The following is an 18,093-nucleotide window of genomic DNA, read 5'->3' on the forward strand; positions in this document are numbered from 1 at the left end:
GCAAAAGGCAAGCAACCTAAGGACTCCCTGGATTTAGGTCACCGTGCTGTGGAAGACATGAACAATGTTTATTGCAAATGCAGTACAAATCTGCTCTCTTCCTTTCCTCGGTTCAGAATTGATGTTTATGCCTGAGGTAGAGCCCGCTCAAACTCTGAGATGCAAAATGCACTTCAGGCCCCATCACCAGAGGTGTTTCACATCTCACAATGCAAACAGCAGGAGCCCTCAAGTGAGAACAGGAGAGCATCTTGGCTAGAAAAGCAGCAGAAAACGGTCTAAAATGATACTTTAGTCACCTCTGACATCGGCTGACACCAATCAATATCCAGAACGGCACTGTTGCCGGGGGAGTGACACGTATCGACAGCGCTGGGGATAGTGCAGGGGAGAAGCCAGTGTAATTGGGGCAGGGGGGCTTATTCACTACTTAAAACAATAATGATGTTAACGTAACTAATGTGAAATGCCAAGCTCGCACTACCCAAGCTGGAGGCTGTAATGCAGGGCTAAAGACGTGCCCATCAACTGGGCGGTCAAAAACTCCACCTTCCAGTGGAATAACAAAGAAAGGCCAGATTAACATATTAACATATTTAAAAGAGTTGTTCATCAGGACAGAGTGAAAAAATATGTAATTTCTCCATTTTGTGTACTGCCGGGATCCAGACAACACTTAAAATTTTTAAATTGATTAACAAATAAACACAAGTGTTATTTCTTTCTTCAAAAATGCAGTTTGCAGTGATCAATGAAATTGGCAAACTGTGAGTCAAAGTTAAGGACTAATGTTGATTGAGTGAAAAACATAAGCAAAATGATTCTAAATAAAGGGTATGAGAGAGCTTCGTTCCCCTCTCTTCCAGCTTAGAAGAATATAATCATTACTGCATTAGCAGCCATGCGAAAGGCAGTGATAAATATTGTTGTTCAAGGCAGAAACAATCACATACATCTGCACGAGGAAGAGTGACAGTGGGTGTGAATCCGACAACGTGGCCGTCTGAGGAAAAACGAACACCTCGACAGAAAAGGGCTTATGATTTAACTGATGCAGCTTTAAATGATTCATCTGCTTGGAAAACTAGAGAGTCTAACTACCCTCAAACCTTTAATTATCTTTTAAATATATCTAATTTGGGAGCCCTAATTAGATCGCAATTAAATGCACTCTCCGAAGGATTTTGTTGCTCCCTTTCTCTCTCTTTCTACAAAACTACAATGGCCTTAATCACTGGCATTCAAGAAATGAGATTTCAGGTCTATTGAAAAGAACGTGTTAGGCTGAAAATGCTCTGCTCATTTGAATACCCCCCATGCACACGCACAATGGAACAGCTGTATAAAGAGATTGGAAACGTGAACGGCAGCGATGAAGAGTTTGTCGGCAGCAGACTCTCCAAAGGGACTTGAAAAGTCAGCTGAAGTCTACCTGTGCTACACAACAACCCTTCTGAAGGTACAGTAAATCCCCCTGCTGTCAGCTGAACTCACCGGAAACCTGCTGCACAAGCTCACCGCATCCAATAGAGGAAATGGTTTGATCAAGCGGTTTCAGGATGGTGTCACCTGGAGTTTTACACACTACTCACACAAAACTACTTAAGACACACATCTCACCAAGGCAAATGGCACCTCACTGGGCAACGAGATTGAGATGCTGCAGCAGAGACAACCACGCTGACCTTTTCAATCTGTGCATTTGCAAAGTTTTATGAAATCACACAAAACTTTCTCAGTGCCAAAGGGTGTACTCTCCCTATGACATTACATTACATTACATTACATATGAGGTTAAAGCCACAATAAATGCTAGGAACCACAGACAAATAATCTATTTTAAAAATGCATCAAAAATTCATTACTGTCCAAAATTAATATGGAGGTGCAACAGACTGAGACTTTGTTAAAGATAATGATTAAAAGATGAATGTCCCTCTCGTTCCTCTCAGCAGGACACACTGCCATCACTCTTCTCTTCCCATTTCAAGTTCAGTATTTTCACGGAGTCATCAGATAAGGTGCAGCTAACTGGCATGAGAGACCTTGGAGAATGCAGGAGTTTGACAGAGTATTGAGACAGGAGTGTTTATCAATATGATAACATGGAACCAGACAGCACAAAGGACATGTAACATGATGGATGGCACACACCATGCTATATACCTGACAGGCATGCTTCATTCAGTGTATGTGCACTGTATGTGTACATTCACTATAATGTATCATTTATATTTACAAAACTAATATATTTTCTAAATCATTTCACCATAATAAACTTTCTGATAAATATATTTCAGACAGTAACGCCAGCATGTAAAAAAACTGAAAGGGAACACTTGGGTCAGATGCCTATTTCTTTACAGAGGGATAATTTATTACTGGTGATGCAAGAAAAGTGAGGATTACAAGGAAAAGTCACTTTCCATCAATAAAAAACAAAATACAAGCAAAATGGGCATTTCTTAGCATACTCCTGCTAAACAACACAATGTAGATAGAACTGCATATATAAGTCAGCCCCCACCCCTACGAATACAAGAAAAAACAAAGATTCCCATCAATACCTTCAAAAATCCAGTGGTATATGAATTGATTGCTAGTTTTTCCAATGTCTCCCCAATATGTAGTCACATGCTGCCCATTGTATATTGCTGGTATATTGCGTTTTCATAGAAAAGGTGTATCAAAGAGAGAGACAGCGATTACCATAGGCCTCAGGTCCGGATGGGTCAGTATATATCCATTGTTTGTGATTGCGAAGGCATACCCATGAATACCTAGCTATAATTATACAGAAAAAAAGCAGAGAGGCACCATTAACTTCATTTTTAAGAGAAAATATTCATAGGCAATCAAGCCCTTTGTAATTCCTAGCTCTGGTTTGGAAATTCATATCAAGCACAGCAAGTCTTCATTTTAATTCCAACAGAAGTAAGGTCTGCGGTATTGACGTCAAATGGTACCCTGTTATTTGTAGATGTGAATTAAATAAGATGTTTTAAAATGTCAAATACTTATTTTACATCCAAGCCATGTAATTTATTATTAATGATGTTTTAAAATGAACTATGGTTTTCTGAGAAAGTGGCTTTCACTACAAACTGCATTATTTTCTTGTCAGTTGCATTCTGAGATAAAAGAAAGAAGTAATCAAATACATTCCAAGAATTTTTTTAAATTGATGTCATTTTGCAGTACATTTTGCAGTACTTCACTGTAAACTTAATATTAAAATATTGTGCAACTACAATATCTTTGAAAAAATAACTATGAAGAGTAGAGCATTATTGATGTTCTACCCACATTATTGTGAAGGCAGGGCAACAAACAGATGATTTATGTGTCAACATACCTTATATTTAGGAATTGTCTTCAACAGCTCTTGCACTGGAACATCTGTGCCCACCACGCCAAGAAGAATCCCTCTATTCCTCTGGAGGGACAGAGACAGACAGAGTCAGCATGGCTACAAAACCCCTTTCACACTGTCATTTTCATCTTTTTTTTTTTTGTACAAAATCTCCACTATTGTCCACTAATCCACACCAACAAGAGCCGGCATAGGTGGTGGGCAGAGAGCCAATCCCATATCTATCAATTCCCCATTTTTTAAAAATATGATAACAGAAAAGGAATTGATGGAATTACTCACCGTCTCATTCTTTGTGCTAAACACTGGCATTGCTACAGTGGTCATCAGAACAGGGCCCTGGCTGTCCTCAAGCTAAAACAACAATCAGAAAAAAGTGCTTAATAATGCATGCATTCAGCCGCGCTTGGAAGGAATCGGTTTCCTCCCAACGTTTGGCACCAGCTGGCAAGAGCGTGGATGAATGGCGACGCCTCAGCCACATCAGCGTCAGAAGCGCTGGTTTCATATTTCACACCACCACCAGGACCTGCATTAACAGACCACTCCATTTTCAATCAATATATCTAATAACAGCAACCACTGATGGGGAACAAAAATACATTTTTGCAATCACAAGGGACAAAAATAAATAAATCTCCCGCATCTCATTCTCAGGGGATGTATTTAAATGATATCAGTTTAAGGGGTACGGTATCTGTATCCTCTTCTTTATGCAGTTCTTTATGTCAGTAGTTTAGCACACCCTTCTCGGCAAAGCGCAAGTAAAAATTGGAAATCCACAAAAAGTGTTTACCAAGACCGACAGCACATTTAGAGAAAATGTTCCTGAAAGGCTTCAAAGATTAAAAACAAAATGTGAAGCAAGAAACCAAACAGTATTTAAATATATCACATGTAATAAGCCACTGCTGAAGGTTTTTCAATGCCACTGAACAAGGATAATGACACCCGATATTTCTGAACATGTTACAGTCTATTTTAAGCAGAGAACTGACAATCGTTTTGGTCTGTTCCCAGAAACTATTAACATTTGATAGTTTAATCAATGATTCTACTGATACAGTATTATTGATAATAGACACTGTAGCCATTTTTATTTAACAAAGGGTTGTATCATTTTTTAATTCTTATAACTTTTTAATATTAATTTTTGAGAGATACTGTTACGCTTTTATTCACAGGGCCACAAAAAATATTTTTTAAATATGTTTTTCCTCTTCTGGTTCTCACTCATGCCATTCCACAACCTGGAGGATTCATCATCTTTTTCTTTAGACCTGCCTATTACTACACACTTTTTAGCTTTGACTGGCTATTTTTCCAGCTGATCTAATACCACAGGCTACAATCTCCCCAACCACTATGATTATTCATCCATCAGATTCCCCATTATCTCCATTACCATTCAGGCTACCTTATCTCCATATTACCATTCAGCCTACTACAAACTGCAGACACTGAGCAGACCATTCACTATTTTCCTGCTTTCCTATTTTTCTGTAACACATTTTTGTGATGGTATCTGTAATAATAATAATTATTATTATTATTATTAGTATTATTATTATATACAATATAGTTAGCAGTGAAATGACAGAAATGACATTCCTTATACCAAAATCATCTTTAAAATGTTTACCATTCTAGCTTCCACTGAAATTTAAAGTTGATGATATTAATCCCTCTGTATTTTGTCATCACGGCTATCAAAACAATAAATTTGGCATTAGATGATTTCAGCATTTATTGCTAATTTCTTTCATTCAGAGGCATGCATCTTATCCATCAATCAGGTGCTAACAAAGCAGCACAGCTGTGAGAGAAATTGAATGATTAGCACATGATGACAAATCTGTCTGAGTGAAAACACTCAGTTTTTTTACAGATCTAATACAGTTCTCTGTACTGCCTATTTAAGGGGAAGTTAGGTTTGGGGAAGTAGGAAAGGTGGATTCAACCTGACTCAACCAACTCAATAGCCAGAAGACTCCTGTCCTGCATCACTAACTTGAAAAAGGAAACAATGCCTTAAAAATTCTCTGAGGCCAGCAAGCCCCAGTCAATAATGCTACATTCACAGAACCAATCACATGTCAATTACAGGAGCAGAGTTATGGTGTCTCCAATAAGGGAGAGGACATGTCTATTCAGGGAAGTGAGATGTATGTGAAACAAAAAGAAGCTAACACAGTAAAGAAGAGACAAAGGAGGGTAATCAATATGCTTTTTAAGTTTAATGAGGGGGAAACTGGCCATACTGTGTAAATCTTAGGGTGAAGTGACTACAGTGCAAGTAGTACTCATTGATGGACATGATGGCACAGTACTGTATATGTGTAAGGGTTTCTCTTGATGGATCATATGGGCCTGTTATCCCATTCTTGGCAATAAATCCTTGTATATGTGTGCCAGTCTGTGTATGTGAGTGAAAAATGAAAGAGAGTACATGTGTGTGGTGCATGCATATGAGAATGTGTGTGCGCCTGTGCACGTGCGTGAGTGTGTGAACAGAGCGTGAGGGTACTGAAAGGGAAAGGGCGAGTCGTGTTTTGTATAAGGGTGTGTGTTGGCACGCTCCTCGCTGGATGAAACTGCCAGCACAGACCTGGACTAGAGGGAGGGATTAGTGCAGATCAGAGGCGAACAGTCCAGTGAAGGCCACTCAGCACGCGGGTACAGGGAAAGCGCACATTCCCTCAGTCCCACGGGCTATACTTGAATCTGGGTCACAGAGACGAATGGCAGGGCGTTAGCCACAGAAAACCCTGCTCCCCCCATGAGCTGGCTTAATAACATGGAGGTCGAGAGGCCAGGCGTTCTGGGTGCTCCGCAGATTCGCTGAGGAGAATAAAAATACACCTGTACATCACCGCATCCTCACAGTGCGACCGTACAAGACGCAGAGGTAACAGGCCAGACAGAGAGGGGTTACAACACTTTCCAAGAACTGCACAACCTTGCCGTATTTTCGTCCCCTCCCCAGCTCCCTCCCTCTCTCTGTGAAGTCAATCGGCTCGGCGTTTTAGAAAACAAAACCAAATGAGCCGGAGAATGATGAATGATACTCCTCAGTGGCTGAAATATGGAAGCACAAAGTTGAAAGGACAATCTGTGCTTAGAGGAATTCAAGGGTATCTGAGGGAAGTTACAATCAGACACCACTACAAATTAGGTTTGCTCTGCAGTTGCACCTACTGACACATTCAGGACTGACACATTAAGCCCTGACTCACAGGGATGCAGTAACAGACACATTCAGCACAGACACAGTTAGCACTGGCGCACTGAGATCTGCAGCTAGTGAAACATTTAGCACTGTCCTACAGAGCTGCAACTGCAAACACATTCAGAACAGACGCATCCATCATTGACTTAAAAACCTGTAGCCACAAACAAATTCAGCACTGATTAATACACCTGCAGCCATTGATACATTCAGCTCTGAGTCTCAGAGCATCAGCCACATATTACGTACTCACTTACAGAGCAATAGATACAGATACATTCAGTATTAACAGCAGAGTATTATTTTTGACAGCATTTTGTTGAACACAATTTGCATTGTTAAAACAATGAAATCAGCTCAGTCAGTGGCTTTGTGTAATATTTTACTATCAATGGATTCATTGAAATTATTATGAGTGAAACAAAAATGGGGGAAAAAAAGAATAGTGAGACCGGGTGTCATTCAAATATGCCAGAAATGCATATGGATACACAAATACAGTGCACAACAATTTAACTCAGAAATGATAGTGGTGTACAGATGAAACTGGAGCACAGACGTGACAGATATGTGATTATCCAATAGACACTGGGATTGAATTTGCTGAGCGGTAGAATTTCAAACATATGGCAATGCAGATGTCTGTCAAATTGCTAGTTATGCTTGCCTCTAATATAATGTATCAGTCAATGCAGTGTTTCCCATAAATACCCTCTGGTTTTGTATTATGCTTATTATCATTAAGTCACCCAGCAGATGCCCTTATGCAGCACATGAAAGCATTAATCATAATAAAACACACAATAAGCACTCATAGGACACATTTCAGTCCCTAAAACCCTGTCGTTAAAGTACATTAATAGGCACATTAAGGGAAGCTTTTGAAGCTTTTTTTCATTAGGACAGCAGTGCATCCAATTTCCTGTTACAGTGCAATTTGTGCACCCTGTGAAAGTGTACTCTCTTCCTACCCTGGACAGCCAAGTGAGGCAGGGCCCAGGCAGTCAGGCAGGGTTCTGTGACCACCACACTGACACTGGCACACAAGTTATATCTGCACTCAACTGACTTCCAAGTATGCGCAAGTGTTTCTTCGCGAAACACGGTTTGTCAAGTTCATTTTGGCACCAAATTGTGTTTGTGAAGATAAATACTAAAACTTGCATTTACAAGTCCAAGTTAAGGACAAATACTGACTGAATTGAAGCCAAATATCTGTTACAAAGACACCTACTGGAAAGCATGAACAACGAGGCCAAAAACAGAGCATACCGCAAACACAAATAAATCTTGTTTAAACGCTACTGTACAATACTAATACAACTGTATTGTTAGGAGGATACTATTTTGCAGTATATAAAAGACAAAAGTCAGAAGTGATACACATTTTACCCCAGCTAAAAGCTCAGTTTTTTCCAGTACCAATGTGAACAGAAGTGTAAACGTACAAAATGTAGAAAAAAGAGTCACTTGAAAGAAGTAATGTGCCAATGTCTGAGATCTGCAAAGCAACATTAAAGCCACAACACTGTGTATTAAGTAAGGGGCATGAGGAAGGTTTGTATGTTACATCCAGGTCAGAACTCAATAACTGCTGCAAAAAAAGAAATAAAGTAAAATAAAGTGCCTGGACAAACCAAACATACACAAATCAAAACAGAAATCTTAAACACACACACACACACACACCATACAAAATCACAAATTTTGTCAGCATTGGCCACACAGGCTGCATGTTGTGCATGACGTCAACACGCATGGAGATGCAACACAGCATGATGAAGATCAGAGTGTTACCTTTTGAGCCTGAGGGAGCTACAGAGAAAGGATTAAGAAAAAAAGAGAACATGAATAACTTGGAGAGGAACCCAAAGTGACATTTTTATTTAAGTCATTTAGTCACCTCCGTGAGCTGTGACTGACAAGACCTTGTAAGAGAGGCATTCCACTGTATGGAGATCATTTGTAGCACAACTTTCTGATCACTTCACTTCAGAAAATATATTCCCATTACATACATGCAGCCACTTCAGTTTTTGAGTATGTTTTCAATTGAGAGTTTCTGTGTGTGATGAAGGACATTTCAGACATTTAAGGAGTTTCTGGTGACTCGCCAACTTTATGGTGGCCTACATGGGGCATTCAGGAGTTTGCTAAAATTAGTTGAAGTGTAGTTCATTGATTCAGAAACTACACCGCAACTAACTCCAAAGTAGCTTGTGCAGAGACTTCATGCGTCTAGAGGTTTTATGTATCCATATTACCCAATTATTCTTTAAAAATTACATTTAATATCATTATGGTTTGGGATTTCAAATGGTGCACGCAACTGCTGTGCTCAAGGAAGGACGTACTGAAAGTGTATCAGGACTGATATTTATGTTTGTGAATGAATACTAATCTGTTCATAGGTACAGCCTCTGGACACATAATGTAAAAGCTGCCTTTCTTGCTTTAGACCACAAAGCCTCCAATACCCTATACCTGCCAAAACTTTACATATCCTTCATCGCACATAAAAACTGTCAGGGACAATCAGAAACATGCTCTAAAATTTAAATTAAATCAATTTGAATTATTTCTTCATGGAGCCTACTTCAGTGCAATACAAAATGGGTTACCCCAAAAATTAAAAAAACAATGCAGGTTATCAATGAACTCAACAAATGAAATGTTAAAACAGTTTCATTACATGTGGACTAACATATATGCTCTGTGGATCCCACTCTTTTGGGAGACCCTGCCAATCAGAGTGCATCTCTGAATAACATACCTTCCACAGAGGCTTATGGAAGGGAGCAAACCCTCCCAATCACATGGGGCCAGTAAGTGGGTGACAGCAGGGGAAGGGTGAGGAAAAATCAACCAATCGAACACAGCGGGGAATAAGCAGTCAATTAATATTTATCCTTCCCCAAGACAATATTTATCCTTCCCCCCTAATTCATAATTCAAAGCCAGGGTGACGTTTTGCATATCACAACAAGAAGATCTTGATAACAATCACACTCACATTTAACTACAGTAGATCTCTGACTTCACAAGCAGAATTACACCACGCATTAATATAAAAAAAGTTATTAAACCAAAAAACTTTTAGACTGTTTACTATGTTAAGAATGAAGAGGCATGCCGCATATTCACTGATATGCGCTTTCATGGATTAAGGATGATCTTATATACAGACCAACATTTTTGAAGCTTAGTAAGAACAATTGTCATGAAAGCCACTGCACCCCAAGGAACACTATTATCTTCATGTTCATTCCCGCTGTATACATCACAGTGTAGGCACGGTCAGGCATTCTGCCATCTGCAGAAATTTCTGGATGATTTCAGAATTCTGGGATGCATTTCAAATGCTGATGACAGGGATGAAATACAGTTTTTCTGTCACCTGGTGCAATTGTAATTTCCTGGGGATGAGTGTTGCTAAAATGAAGGAAGATTATGCGCAGACAAAATGGATTGTAAACTGAACGCCAGTGCTATGTTACAGAAAGCTCAGACAAGGCTATTTATCCAGAGAAAACTAAAATACTTTATTGCCTGTTGCCCGTGATATACATATAGTGCCGTGAAAAAGTATTTGCCGCCTTCCTGATTTGCTCTGTTATTGCATATTTGTCATACTGAATGGTTTCAGATCCTGCAATGACAAAATGTAATATTGGGAAACAGGGTAAACACAAAATATATTTTTTAAATTATTTTTTCATTTATTTAATGAAATAGTTACCACCAATATCACCTAAGCAAAAAAAGTAAGTGCCCCTTTACTTACTCAATCAACTAATTAAGCAGGTTTAATTGATAATTTGATTCAGCTGACTGAACATAGCCAGCCCTGTTGAACCACACTATGCCACAATCAAACAAAATTCCAGAAGAGATGAGAAAAAAAGTTGTTGAAATATATCTGTCTGGAAAAGGATACAAAGCCATTTCTAAGGCTCTGGGACTCCACCAAACCACAGTGAGAGCTATTATCTCCAAGTGGAGAACACTTGGAACAGTGGTGAATCTCCCCCAGAGTGACCAGCCTGACAAAATGTCTCCAAGGGCGCAGGATGTCACAAAAGATACCAGAAGAACATCTAAAGAACTGCAGACCAGTTAAGGTCAGTATTCATGACTCCACAATAGGAAAGAGACTGGGCAAAATGGGATTTATGGGAGAGTAGCAAGGCAGAAGCAATTAAATTAAAGTAGCACTGCTAACCAAGAGAAACATCAATGCTCATCTCAAATTTGCAAAAAAAATTAGATAAATAAAAAGAACCTGAATATTACATTGTGTCTAACGATCTGATCATTCAATGTGACAAATATGCAAAAATAGAGGAAATCAGAAAGGGGACAAATATTTTTTCATGGCAATGTATATAGTACTATACTGTACATACCAATTATATATTAATGAACGGGAATATATGGGGAAAGAACTGCCCACTTTGACAACCAAAGCTACCTACTGCTGTGAACACGACACACTTGCTAAAAGTTTAACATTAACTTCAATCACAATAGCAAATTAAAGCTGGAGTTAATAATATTCCCTGAATTATAATATGTTGTAATGGTTTTTTGCAGAAAATGGAAATTTTAAATTCCACAATGACCACAATATGATGCAGTTTATCAGCCCCAAGCTGTGTTCATTAATTCACTTCCCCTTCCCCACCACCATCCGCAGAGAGAACACTTTCTTCTCAAAATCACAGTCCAGCTAAATTGCTATGGGCAAGGGTTGGTCATTTAAAATGGCAAAATAGGTTTGCTTTGGACTAATACATGTACCCACAATTCTGTGCATATTAAAATAAATAATATCCTGAAAGGCACAAAGGCACTAAAACATACCCCTGGATTTAATCTAGATGTTGTCATTATTTTCCTTAACATACAAATAAATAAAGTGTTTAAATATCCAATTTCTGTATTATGAACACTCCATTAATTTAGGAAATTGCTGAACTCAAAAAAGCAGCCGATGCATTTAAGCTTGAGTAAAATTTAAGGGCAAAAGTTAACTGAATTCAGTGGCTTCCCTGCTAATGTCACAGGAAGTCAGGCAGTCCTGAAAAAGCTCTATCACCAAGCGCTAATTGTGTTTTCCTTTTTATTTCTATTGTGTGATTGTTCAGTGAAACAATGGACTTCAAATGCCATACCAATAATTTAAATAGGTTTATATTAGCTTTTCATAAACAGCACATTATTTCTTTTCCTAAAATCAACTTTGTGAGACTGAAGTTTCTTACGCACAAAATCCCTTTCCCACCTACCAATTTCCAAACTAAGCATTGCACTAAATTCCTCTGCACCCTAAAAAACCAAATAAACTCTGCTGGAAACAAGGTTTTGAATTCTTAATTGTAAGTAGGTCAGAGTAATGATTCATTTCCAGGCAAACTCACTTAATTTCAGATGCAACACAGACACAAAAGCAAATGAACAAAGAACAAATATCAGTCATTTGAAGTCAAACAAGCTTGCATACACTTCCTTTCAACCTGACAGGACACATTTAATTTTGTATAGAAAAGCTTTTCATGATATCTTTTTGCCCATGAGCAAAATGTAACATGCTTTATATTTTTCTCATTGGAATGCAAGGATTTTATTAATTCAAAGAGGCAACAAAGGAATGAATGATTAATGCTGACAAAGCAAACTTTTCAAAAAATGTAAAGGCTAAAAAACGGCTCTAAATAACCTGAAATGGGCTTTCACAAAATGTGATACAGGCAGAACAGATACCTAACAAAATCTCACAGGAAACATGCATCTTGCATTGCTACAAGAGGGTGTAAATTCTGGACTATACCATGTCCTTCCAACGACAGCATATTTAACTGCTAAACAAGACCAGCTGTCATCTTCTCAGGCAATCAGAGATTAGTAATTAAAGCAATGAGAAACATTTACATGAAAACAAACCTTATGGCAGTGTTTCATATAAACGAGCTCATATCACTCATATTAACATTCTCGGATGCTTCAACAGCATAGCGTGCCACACACACACACACACACACACACACACACAAAACACAAAAACATTCCTATTGCCACCTGTACTCTGCATTTGTGTCATATGTATCTTAGTATAGTGGCCTAGTCATTCAGGTAGGAGCATATGCCAAGTAAATATATATTTTAATTATAAATAATTTCCATTCCCAACCTGTTGCCCCAGGAAAAAAAGAGGTCCAACTTCTGCTGACTGTGTAAGTGCATTAATGAAACTCTGAGGGCCCATAGGGAAGACCCTCAAACTGATTAAACACATCAACTGCCATATGGGTTTAGTTTAATGCTGGTGAAAGGGGAGAGAGAGGTAATGGAGGTTAATGGATCAGCCCCAGTATTATCCCCACTGTGGTCCTACAATAAGAGGAGGACTAAGAGGGAAAACCTTACAGCAGCCAAACCAGAATGTGCAGGCTGTCATGCCATTTTAACTGTTATTGAGCAAACAAACACTATTTATATAACTAACTATAAACACTATACATTTAACTAATAATTGTTTTTAACTAATCAATTATTATTTAACCTAATGCGATGGAAACTATCTTTGCGATGGAAGGAACCATCTCTTTAGGCACACAGAATTCAAAGTACTTCCACTGTGTTGTACTTGTACTTACAATAAATAAACAAGATTTTGGCTGTAGGCTATATTACTGCTGGGAAAATGTGAAAAATCTGAGAACAGAAAATATTATTGTACGCCAAATCATCAAAAGTTTGTTCTGACAGAATTAAGATCAATCCAACTTAAATGCTTTTTCAGCCCATCAAAGAAAACTTGCTGGCTGGAAAGCTGGCTACTTAGGGAATATGCATTTTTACAACCCTCTGACTGGACAATGATGAAGAAAAGAACAAAAAAACAATGCTGAGATGAACTAAAAGTCCACACACGGAGCACACTGTAAATACCAGTTTGATAAATGTCACGTCAGCTTAATATTCTGTCTCTACAGGAACGGTGCTATTTGAGAGGGGAGGGGGGACTCTTGAAACAGGGGCAATAAATGGAGATCTTCAGGGGTTAATTTGTCCTTTTAATGTCAAGGGGCACACGTGCCTGTATGTATTCTCTGCCCCGATGTGACAAACGTGCAGAAGCCGATGACAGAGACAACAGGGGGGCGGAGAGCTCCGTGCCAGGACTTCAATGGCCACGGGTGACAACATGTAGTGTCGCAGTATGTTTCACATGCGTTCAACACTACTACTAGACACTCATGGGGCTATTAAATTTAATGACTCCATCTGGTGGGATGGAGGGGTCCAAACAACGGGGGTTTTTTTTTTCCGTCACGCCGTACATGTAACGCAGATGCCACTGCCTCCGCATTCCTCTTCTGCAACGAAACCTTTTGTCTAATTTTTTTTTTCCTGCTAAGCTAAAAGCTTTTTCCTCGCCGTATTAGCATATTTTTTTTTATCACCACGGCTGAACGCCGCTCGCAAATTACCGTACGGCACTGTGAGCCATCTACAGATGCTAGCGTGTGTGAACGGACGCCGCGGAAAAGAGGGAAATATCTCAGATGGGTGCACTCTGCCAATTTCACACGCCCTTCTTCAGCAGTCTGCTGGGCTTTGTTCCCATTGTCAGAGGCAATATCTCCTCTGACTACACATCTTGCCAGCAGTCTTGATTTTGTTGTGCATGAAAGCCCAAGAATTCCAAAAGCAATACATATTTTTTTGTAATTTTGCACCTTTGAGCTACCTTTATTCAAAATGAAATCAGCACGACAGATTTACGTCCACAATAAAACTTGCAGAGGGATCCACCGAGTATGCAGAGACGCACATCCTCATAATAATTGGACTCATCACAAACTTGAAATCCGTAACTATGAAATGAACTAAGCGCAATGTCATTCAAACACACAGTCGCATTTGCAGCCGGTGTGTAGCTGGCTTTGTCAGCGGAAGCATGGATACTCACAGTGCTGTCGATATAGGCCTCTGTCCAGACCGTGTCATGCTCCTGGTCAATCACCTTAGGTCTGCTTAGGACATGAAGGTACTCCATCACATTCTCCTGTACATCTGCCAGTGTAGAGATCTGAGTGAAGTACCCTGTTCCAAAATGGAGAGAACACACTGATTCTAATATGCACTGTATAATATCATTGGAAAATCCTCCCAATCCACTGTCCATTAATCCATTTGCCATACACTGTGGATTAAAATGGAGAGGAATGAAAAAAGCAGTGGTCTCACTGTATCTTTTTGAGAGTAAAAAATGAAACACACTATACACAACATGTTCAAAATGTAATATAATTATTATTCATTTCTGTGGGACATTACTTGCCAGACCAATACCTGAAACCCCTGTGCTTGCGTGGAGTAGTGTAATGGAACTGGCCGTTCAAAAGCATGCAAAGGTATAGTTGCTTGGAAGTACTCCTAGGCATCAAATATGAGTTTTCTGCTGAAAATCAAATATATATGAATTATTTTACCTCTAACCACACGTGCTCAGTTTTTATAAAACTGGGACTTGCTAAAAGCTTACAAATCAAATACCTTAAAACAATTTAACAAGCTATGATAAACAGCTTTTTGAGTGCAGGTTGATAAACATTGCAGTTATGACAGCATTTCACAAATGGCCTTTCTCACTCTCCAGAACTGCTGTACTGAAGGAGAGGGCAAATCTTTATTTAAAAAAACTAGTCTGTCCCAGAAACTGGTTCAGTAAACAGAAATAGAAGTGAACAGAATCATATAACACTATTAATATGCATTTCATGAAGCCAGACAAATTTAAAGCTTACCATTTTCAATTATGAGAATTTTATGAGGTGCATTCAAAGTGAACACTTCATCACCTTGTGCTTGAACCAAATTTTTATATAAATGTAACTGTAAAATACATCTTAAAATGATGCGTAATGGTGGCCAATTCTTTTGTGGAGCAGCATGTTTCACAGAATTTTTTATTTTTCGTATGAAATTGTTTTCCATGTAAATTGTAATTACACTGTGCAGCAGTGAGAGGGATAAATTATTTTAAATAGCATTTGTAATGAAAAGTACGAGCCTTGATAGCTTAGTTTAATGCATACATAAACACTGCTCGTGAAAAGATGACACACATTTAAGTTAGCTAAGCCACAGTGTCATTAAACAGAAACTTGCATCAGAAATGATTTCTTATATTTTATAAAAAAAACAAAAACTTCTGCACCAAATAATCCATACATATATGTATTTAGCGTTGTTTACTGTTAAAAAAAAATGGAACATCAAGGACCACAATAAATAAATAAATAAAGTCCAGGACTTTTTTGTGTTATCCTTGACAATTTCTTCACATGCTTTTTGATACATGTGTAATTTTGTCAAACTAAACTAAACTAAACTAAACTAAGAAATGTTATGAAAATCGTAATGAATTATGATTTCATGCATTAAACCCAGTCAGAATGTTTTGTTTAATTCCTTTCCAGTCCTAAAAAATTGCATTCAGCTATCCTAAAACATAAACATGACAACTGATAAGTCAATGTACTGTAATTATAGTTATCAACATCAGCTGTGTACATTAAGAAAGCTTTCTATTTGTAGCACTAAATTTACCTTTTGACTTTTCATGTAGCAACACAATTGGATCTTTGAACTGACTTTGTCCTCTACATTTATCCTACATGCAGTTCATTTATTAAATCAAAAGAACAAGCAGAAGATATGAGCTATATAAAGGGATCCAGAAAAAAAGGCCAGCTAAAATTCCCCCATGATCCATTTTCCTGGCAAGGACTTTCCTGTCCAATATCCAGTGGGCTGGAAAGCCAGTGCACTGCCTTCATCAGCCCTGTGCATCCATGGGGAAAATCACTGCCAGGGAAATTGATTTTGGGGTCGTCGACCTTGGCAGCAGCTCCTCAGCAGGGCCCACCCATACTCCACGTCCTGGTGCAGTCGGTGTGACACAGCGCAACTCGGCGCAATGCAGCGCCGGCCCCGCCATCCGCTCAGACAGCCGCCGCAATCAGCTCAACTCAGGCGCATGCAACTGTGACCACCGCCGCAAAGAAAATCCAACTACGGGGGAGCACAGGTGCCCCTGCCAAACATACTCATTATCTGCCATAAAGGCACATGCTTACAGTATATTTACCTTACACCTATGATCATTTAAACTGCTATTACTGATATAAATCATATCTCAAATGATATCAATCATTTTGACTGTTGTTCATTTTTTATGTACGTGTTTACAGATATAACCTCAATGAAAATCAGTTGTCAGCTGACCTTACACCACAGACAGTAGCCTGCAGCCACGCTTGCATTGCCCAGAGCCATGGTCTGCTTACTTAAAGAAGGTCAAAAATGCAGGTACACAAAGACTAAATAAGCAAAACTGGCCTACACAGACAGGAAACAAACCTTACAAAGACAAGGGACATTTTCATGTTTCCATTTTAGGAAGCCAACCCTCTAGCTCTATAATTTGAGCTTGGTACAATATGCCCAGCACTTTGTTCATTTAAGTATGTATATGAAATAGGATTAAAATGTCACTGTAGATGCTTGAGTGCCAGAAATGTAATTTACTTCCCTTTCATAACATTTCCTTACAGATTCATTAAAATCTGTACAAGTGTTTAGAAAGGGCATGATGTGGTGCTTAGAAGAAAAGCCAAACCTTTGTTCGCACAAGCCATCCATTTAAGATTATCAGCAAAGGCAGACTCTCGACCAATTAGGTAGGGGAAGATGCGGACCTGCAGAAGAAAGGCATTAGATGTTAGGATGTTAGGCATAATAATCTGTCCTCAGGACCGAAGCTATTTCATAGAACATTATGCCAATACAGAAAACCGACGTTGATTAGTCCCTCCATTACTGGTGGTGACATTTTATGCTTGTGAATCAAAGTTTAGATTTGTTATAAAGTTATAATGGGTAATAAAAACAATAGCAATGAAAGGGCCTAACAGCATCAACAATAGTAACAATCATGTAATGGCAATAAGAAGAAGAAAAAGAAATGAAAGCTCTTAAAAATTAATATACAGTGAAGTAGTCGGCTGTCACGCAAACTGCATGCGTACTATGAGCCATGCAATATTAGTCTGTCATAAACAGATCCCATTGCTTTTCAAGATGCAACTGCAGCAATCCGAAAGATTTATGTACAATAAACCATCATTTATGTAAAATAAAATCATTTAAAGCCCTTTCATATGCTAAAAATACCTCTAGAACTTTAGAAGAATAGGCAAACTCACGCCAGACAGGTACATAAAGGGGCAGTTTAAACCAGGTTGCAGAAAAGAAGTGGAGGCTGCAATGATAAAATCAACTCAATCCACACTTCAGCAAATTGGGTTGCTTTCACCCGCTTCTACTGAGTTTCCAGCTTATTTTTTGCCATTGTTGGTAATCTATGCTTCTGTAGCTGTACTTGCACTCAGTAAATGGCATCTTTTTTCCACTTTGCATC

At 38.7% G+C, this 18,093-nt stretch overlaps 1 protein-coding gene across 4 annotated transcripts in view; it reads right to left on the reverse strand.

Annotated features, from left to right (window-relative positions):
* Positions 1–18,093, reverse strand: part of cacna2d3a (calcium channel, voltage-dependent, alpha 2/delta subunit 3a) — a 184,613-nt gene that overhangs the window by 54,222 nt on the left and 112,298 nt on the right. For 3 of the 4 annotated variants that reach the window (XM_035380856.1, XM_035380855.1, XM_035380853.1), the window contains exons 12-17: positions 17,293–17,371; positions 14,578–14,711; positions 8,400–8,417; positions 3,656–3,727; positions 3,356–3,436; positions 2,710–2,784 (exon numbers count right to left, since the gene is read on the reverse strand). In XM_035380856.1, coding sequence (XP_035236747.1) covers positions 2,710–2,784; positions 3,356–3,436; positions 3,656–3,727; positions 8,400–8,417; positions 14,578–14,711; positions 17,293–17,371 — 459 coding nt within the window. The remainder of the gene's footprint in view (positions 1–2,709; positions 2,785–3,355; positions 3,437–3,655; positions 3,728–8,399; positions 8,418–14,577; positions 14,712–17,292; positions 17,372–18,093) is intronic. The other variant, XM_035380854.1, reaches the window with a different exon arrangement.

The sequence above is a fragment of the Anguilla anguilla genome, chromosome 11, assembly GCF_013347855.1.
Source record: "Anguilla anguilla isolate fAngAng1 chromosome 11, fAngAng1.pri, whole genome shotgun sequence".
Lineage (NCBI taxonomy): Eukaryota > Metazoa > Chordata > Actinopteri > Anguilliformes > Anguillidae > Anguilla > Anguilla anguilla.